We start from the raw sequence: 7,826 nt of genomic DNA, 5'->3' as shown, positions 1-7,826 counted from the left end.
GGGCTATGTACAGCTGCAGCGATCGGTAAGCTGCTCAGATAGCTGATGCTTAAAGTTATTGAGGAAGATATAAGTCTCCAACTTCAGCGATTTTTGCAATTCATTCCAGTCATTGGCAGCAGAGAACTGGAAGGAAAGGTGGCCAAAGGGGGTGTTGGCTTTGGGGATGATCAGTGAGATATACCTGCTGGAGCGCGTGCTACGGGTGGGTGTTGTTATGGTGACCAGTGAGCTGAGATAAGGCGGAGCTTTACCTGGCAAAGACTTATAGATGACCTGGAGTCAGAGGGAATGTGTGTAGCAAGGGCCAGCCGATGAGAACATAAGGAACGGTAGGATAGTCAGTTTTACGAGCGTATGTTTGGCGCAGTGAGTGAAGGAGGCTTTGTTGCGAAGCCGATTCTAGATTTAAGCCGATTGGAAGCCGATTCTAGATTTCATTTTGGATTGGAGATCCTTAATATGAGTCTGGAAGGAGAGTTTACAGTCTAGCCTGACACCTAGGCATTTGTAGTTGTCCACATATTCTCAGTCAGAACCGCCCAGAGTAGTGATGCTAGACGGGCAAGCGGGTGCGGGCAGCGATAAGTTGAAGAGCATGCATTTAGTTGTACTAGTGTTTAAGAGCAGTTGGAGGCCAATCAGTTGTCACAACAAAGCTGGGTGAGAGGATGCCAAGACTGTGCAAAGCTGTCATCAAACCAAAGGGTGGCTGCTTTTAAGAATCTCAAATATAAAAAAATATTGACATTTGTTTAACACATTTTTTGGTTACTACATGATTCCATTTGTGTTACTTCAGAGTTTTGATGTCTTCACTATTATTCTACAATTATTCTACAGTTAAAATATAGAAACATCCTGTAATTAGTAGCTGTGTCCAAACTTTTGACTGGTACTGTATATTTAAAACCAAATACTTTCAGACTTTTACTCAGGTAGTATTTTATTGGGTGACTAACTTTTACTTGAGTAATTTTCTATCAAATTTTTTCTCAAGTATCACAATTGGGTATTTTTTCCACCACTGCTGTCAGCCTCCAAAACAGAACATTATTACTGCTTCATGGTAATAATATAGTATAATCATCGATATTTATAACAATTTCTCTCATGGTCTGTTCTGAAGTACATTTGACAAAGGCCATGCAGTAAAACCAGTGATACAATCTAGCAGGAATAGTGTTGCTTCATCCACATCAATCAAATGAACATGAACAGGATCCTCCATGATATTTTCCATGGACATTAAGTCTATCTGTTTCCACTAGAGAGCACTATATGACCACTGGAAGATAACCAGTAGCAGAGCCAGGCACTCTCTCATTACTTGATACTCTCAGAGGTTGTCTTTTGTGTAGTTGCACCATTTCTAATGGAATGTTTTAACCAATTATACAATGTGACAAATATAATATACATTCTACAAGCTCTACACTTTTAGGACAGTGATTAAAACATGTGGATTTCTGTTTTATTATTTATTCATTATTTATTATTTTCCATCGTAATTTTTTAAAAGTGCATTTGGATGAAAAATATACCAATTCCTCACATACCAGACTCAGTGGTAACCACTGTTTCTCCAATGGTCAGACGCTTGTGTTGCTCATCAGTCTTGATCCCTGTCTGGTCTTTCCTGCTGCAGGACACAGGTTTACGCTTCAGCAGTGTTACACAGTGGGTCTGCAGCTCTTTATTCATACATAGCAGTACGATGGGGCTGGAGAAGAGTGGAAGGTCCAGCAGAAATTCTTCCACCATCTCCTGGCACACTGTGGTTTCCTTCATCAGAGTGAATATCCCACCTACAGAGAGAGAGGGAGAGAGAGGTCAACAGTTTCAAAGTTTCTGCATAACTCAGAATGTAATATACAGGTTTATCACAGTATCTACTGAAAAGGTCTTCAAAAAGAAAATAGTGATAGTTCTAACCAATACAGGACAATGCAGTGATAGTTCTAACCAATACAAGACAATGCAGTGATAGTTCTAACCAATACAAGACAATGCAGTGATAGTTCTAACCAATACAAGACAATGCAGTGATAGTTCTAACCAATACAAGACAATGCATTGATAGTTCTAACCAATACAAGACAATGCAGTGATAGTTCTAACCAATACAAGACAATGCAGTGATAGTTCTAACCAATACAAGACAATGCAGTGATAGTTCTAACCAATACAAGACAATGCAGTGATAGTTCTAACCAATACAAGACAATGCAGTGATAGTTCTAACCAATACAGGACAATGCAGTGATAGTTCTAACCAATACAAGACAATGCAGTGATCGTTCTAACCAATACAGGACAATGCAGTGATAGTTCTAACCAATACAAGACAATGCAGTGATCGTTCTAACCAATACAGGACAATGCAGTAATAGTTCTAACCAATACAAGACAATGCAGTGATCGTTCTAACCAATACAGGACAATGCAGTGATAGTTCTAACCAATACAAGACAATGCAGTGATAGTTCTAACCAATACAAGACAATGCATTGATAGTTCTAACCAATACAGGACAATGCAGTGATAGTTCTAACCAAAACAATGCAGCACATAAGGCACATGATAAAATCTCCACAAAAAAAGTGTCCCGGTCAAGGAGAAGACAAGAGACTAGTTAGTTATGAGGTCAAGGAGAAGACAAAAGACTAGTTAGTTATCGGGCCAAGGAGAAGACAAGAGACTAGTTAGTTATGAGATCAAGGAGAAGACAAAAGACTAGTTAGTTATCAGTCACTCACCAGGAAGATGTGCCAGTAGTGTAATCAGAGATATGACACTAAACACCTTGGCCAGTTTCTTATTGACCGCCTGGCTCCGGTGCATCACCTTGGCGCTCTTGAAAATCGTATGCAGCACATGAGCGTAGAAATAGAGGTTGAATGGCAGGAACACTGCGATCTTGAATAGATAGGTAGGTAGATAGATAAACAACATATCATCAGGTAGCATCAATCAATCCCACAATACAACCACACTGATAAATACCTTGACCAGCGTGAGAACCCTCATGACTCTATCATTGATATAGGAGAAGCATGTGTGGTTGACGGGGTCCAGGTGTTCCACCCTGCTCCCTAGGACCCACTGGATCAGCTCCTTCAACCCCACAGGGAGGAGGGGGAAGAGCAGCTCCAGGGCCAGGAGCGCCCTGCTGTTCACCAGACGACCACAGTCACACACCACCGTCAGGTAGATGGAGAAGGATATGAAGGAGACGTAGTGGTAGGAAGCTGAAGAAGAGATGTTTTTATTCAATTATTGCAAGAAAATACAATATACAGACAGAACAAATGATAGAATCATTGACATTCAGCATTCCACGGCTAAGGAAATAATATCAAGGGGCGAATCCTAACTTCCAGTCAAATTTGGACTTAGTCTCCCATTGACATTAATAATGAATGACTAAATGAAAATGTGACTTAAGTGAAAAGGTAGAAAGTGGTTATACATTTCAAAACAATAATAGCACGCATTACAACTTTAAGGAATTACCTGAGGAAGTCAGTTGCTTGGCGCTGACCATGACCTCACAGAGCCCCTCGCCCAGAGCCCAACGTCCATGGGTCCTCCAGTGTATAATCAGAGGCCAAAGGCTAGTAATACAAACATTCATACTTGACTGGGTTTATTTATCACTTTTCCAGTAGCTTAAAGGCTGCGTTCACACAGGCAGCCCAATTATGATCTTTGTTTGCCACTAATTGGTGTACCATTGTGCAAAATATCAGAATTGGGCTGTCGGTATAAACTTAGTTAATGTGCTTCACATAGTAAGGGGGAAATTCACCTGAGGTTGACCAGGTTACAGGTGGTGCTGCCTAGGATGAAGACGGCCACGTTGCTCCGTATCTTACTGCGTCGGCTGAGCAGGCAGGAGATCAGCGAGGTCAGGATAAAGACGTTGAGACCGAAGCCGGGGACCAAGAGAATGACTTTGGATGAAGCGCATAGCTGCAGGTAGGTGTTGACTCCGCAGTAGAACGAGGATGTGTGGTTGAGGTACATGGCCGTGGACTGAGGCTGATGGAAAGGAACAGGTTTTTAAAGCCTATCCAGACTCTCATCAGACTGACTTTACACAACTATCTGCTTTCTGCAGAGCCAATGAAAGACTCCCAACAGAGTCCTGATTGTCATAACCAAGAGTGTTATAACTGGGCCAACACGTGCATGACATACCGCACACAGAGTGAGCTCGATTTCATGGAAATATGGAAATACAAACTGACATTCCACTTCGTTGTCAACACCTGACGTAGCATTGTATTGGATAACATGTTTTCTTTCTTACCCAGGCCCCCACCCTTCAAAGTCAACTTACCCTTAATGAAGTCTGCCTTGTTTCCTGAAGCCTGTTATTTCTAAGTTTGCGTCCCAAATAACAGCCTAGTCCCTATGGGGCTCTGGTCAAAAATAGTGCACTATATAGAGAATAGGGTTACATTTGGAACGCAACCCTGTTGTTTCTAAGACTTTGGCCCAACGGAGCCAATTACAAAGGATCTGGGTCCTAATCCTTCCTCTTCTTATAAACCTTACATGTTGAGTTAATTGGCAAATGAATATCTCCCAAAGACAGAATAATATGGCGTCTTACATCCGCCTATAACCCATACACCATGATTTCAATGGAGAGTCTACTTCAGGATGTTGGCAAATAAGCCCGTTACCTAATTCCCCAGAGTCAGATGAACTTGTGGATACCATTGTTATGTCTTTGCGTGGAGTTTGAAGGAAGTTGCTAACTAGCGTTAGCATAATTGCTGTCTCAGTCATTGCACTAACGCTAATTAGCTTTGGCTTGTGAAATTCTCTCTAACTCCCACTTAAGGATCCACGCCTTTTTTTTCAAATTTTCGCCTAAAATGACATATCCAAATCTAACTGCCTGTAGCTCAGGACCTGAAGCAAGGATATGCATATTCTTGATACCGTTTGAAACAAAACACTTTGAAGTTTGTGGAAATGTGAAATGAATGTAGGAGAATATAACACATTAGATCTGGTATAAGATAATACAAAGACAAGAATATGTGCTATTTTAATACATTTTTTAAAACTAAATACAGGCACAGACTGTGTGTGGAAAATGATTTAAGACTGAGACTCTCTCCAATACAACCCAACATTGCAGAGTTATGAGCATCCTTCCAAGCACACCCTTCTCATTAACATATGGTGAGTTATTCAAATCAAATCAAATAAAAGTTTATTTGTCACGTGCGCTGAATACAACAGGTGTAGTAGACCTTACAGTGAAATGCTGAATACAACAGGTGTAGTAGACCTTACAGTGAAATGCTGAATACAACAGGTGTAGTAGACCTTACAGTGAAATGCTGAATACAACAGGTGTAGTGGACCTTACAGTGAAATGCTGAATACAACAGGTGTAGTAGACCTTACAGTGAAATGCTGAATACAACAGGTGTAGTAGACCTTACAGTGAAATGCTGAATACAACAGGTGTAGTAGACCTTACAGTGAAATGCTGAATACAACAGGTGTAGTAGACATTACAGTGAAATGCTGAATACAACAGGTGTAGTAGACCTTACAGTGAAATGCTGAATACAACAGGTGTAGTAGACATTACAGTGAAATGCTGAATACAACAGGTGTAGTAGACCTTACAGTGAAATGCTGAATACAACAGGTGTAGTAGACCTTACAGTGAAATGCTGAATACAACAGGTGTAGTAGACCTTACAGTGAAATGTTGAATACAACAGGTGTAGTAGACCTTACAGTGAAATGCTGAATACAACAGGTGTAGTAGACCTTACAGTGAAATGCTGAATACAACAGGTGTAGAAGACCTTACAGTGAAATGCTGAATACAACAGGTGTAGTAGACCTTACAGTGAAATGCTGAATACAACAGGTGTAGTAGACATTACAGTGAAATGCTGAATACAACAGGTGTAGTAGACCTTACAGTGAAATGCTGAATACAACAGGTGTAGTAGACCTTATAGTGAAATGCTGAATACAACAGGTGTAGTAGACCTTACAGTGAAATGCTGAATACAACAGGTGTAGTAGACCTTACAGTGAAATGCTGAATACAACAGGTGTAGTAGACCTTACAGTGAAATGCTGAATACAACAGGTGTAGTAGACCTTACAGTGAAATGCTGAATACAACAGGTGTAGTAGACCTTACAGTGAAATGCTGAATACAACAGGTGTAGTAGACCTTACAGTGAAATGCTGAATACAACAGGTGTAGTAGACCTTACAGTGAAATGCTGAATACAACAGGTGTAGTAGACCTTACAGTGAAATGCTGAATACAACAGGTGTAGTAGACCTTACAGTGAAATGCTGAATACAACAGGTGTAGTAGACCTTACAGTGAAATGCTGAATACAACAGGTGTAGTAGACCTTACAGTGAAATGCTGAATACAACAGGTGTAGTAGACCTTACAGTGAAATGCTGAATACAACAGGTGTAGTAGACCTTACAGTGAAATGCTGAATACAACAGGTGTAGTAGACCTTACAGTGAAATGCTGAATACAACAGGTGTAGTAGACCTTACAGTGAAATGCTGAATACAACAGGTGTAGTAGACCTTACAGTGAAATGCTGAATACATCAGGTGTAGTAGACCTTACAGTGAAATGCTGAATACAACAGGTGTAGTAGACCTTACAGTGAAATGCTGAATACAACAGGTGTAGTAGACCTTACAGTGAAATGCTGAATACAACAGGTGTAGTAGACCTTACAGTGAAATGCTGAATACAACAGGTGTAGTAGACCTTACAGTGAAATGCTGAATACAACAGGTGTAGTAGACCTTACAGTGAAATGCTGAATACAACAGGTGTAGTAGACCTTACAGTGAAATGCTGAATACAACAGGTGTAGTAGACCTCACAGTGAAATGCTGAATACAACAGGTGTAGTAGACCTTACAGTGAAATGCTGAATACAACAGGTGTAGTAGACCTCACAGTGAAATGCTGAATACAACAGGTGTAGTAGACCTCACAGTGAAATGCTGAATACAACAGGTGTAGTAGACCTTACAGTGAAATGCTGAATACAACAGGTGTAGTAGACCTCACAGTGAAATGCTGAATACAACAGGTGTAGTAGACCTTACAGTGAAATGCTGAATACAACAGGTGTAGTAGACCTCACAGTGAAATGCTGAATACAACAGGTGTAGTAGACCTCACAGTGAAATGCTGAATACAACAGGTGTAGTAGACCTTACAGTGAAATGCTGAATACAACAGGTGTAGTAGACCTCACAGTGAAATGCTGAATACAACAGGTGTAGTAGACCTCACAGTGAAATGCTGAATACAACAGGTGTAGTAGACCTTACAGTGAAATGCTGAATACAACAGGTGTAGTAGACCTCACAGTGAAATGCTGAATACAACAGGTGTAGTAGACCTTACAGTGAAATGCTGAATACAACAGGTCTAGTAGACCTTACAGTGAAATGCTGAATACAACAGGTGTAGTAGACCTTACAGTGAAATGCTGAATACAACAGGTGTAGTAGACCTTACAGTGAAATGCTGAATACAACAGGTGTAGTAGACCTTACAGTGAAATGCTGAATACAACAGGTGTAGTAGACCTTACAGTGAAATGCTGAATACAACAGGTGTAGTAGACCTTACAGTGAAATGCTGAATACAACAGGTGTAGTAGACCTTACAGTGAAATGCTGAATACAACAGGTGTAGTAGACCTTACAGTGAAATGCTGAATACAACAGGTGTAGTAGACCTTACAGTGAAATGCTGAATACAACAGGTGTAGTAGACCTTACAG

The 7,826-nt window shown here is 40.6% G+C and overlaps 1 protein-coding gene across 1 annotated transcript; it reads right to left on the bottom strand.

The window, feature by feature from the left end:
- Window positions 1-1,551: 1,551 nt before the first annotated feature.
- Window positions 1,552-4,029, bottom strand: LOC149971531 (uncharacterized). The gene is made up of 5 exons (XM_090221534.1): window positions 3,812-4,029; window positions 3,517-3,617; window positions 3,007-3,251; window positions 2,760-2,919; window positions 1,552-1,808 (listed from the first exon to the last, which is right to left on the bottom strand). Exons 1-5 carry the CDS (start codon window positions 4,027-4,029, stop codon window positions 1,552-1,554), a joined length of 981 nt encoding a protein of 326 aa, XP_090077660.1.
- Between the last annotated feature and the right edge of the window lie 3,797 nt (window positions 4,030-7,826).

This window comes from Oncorhynchus mykiss, chromosome 25 (assembly GCF_057628025.1).
Source record: "Oncorhynchus mykiss isolate SJ-2025 chromosome 25, ASM5762802v1, whole genome shotgun sequence".
Taxonomy (NCBI): Eukaryota; Metazoa; Chordata; class Actinopteri; order Salmoniformes; family Salmonidae; genus Oncorhynchus; species Oncorhynchus mykiss.
The sequence above is the reverse complement of the archived record's forward strand: the minus strand, read 5'-3'. Positions and strand labels throughout refer to the sequence as shown.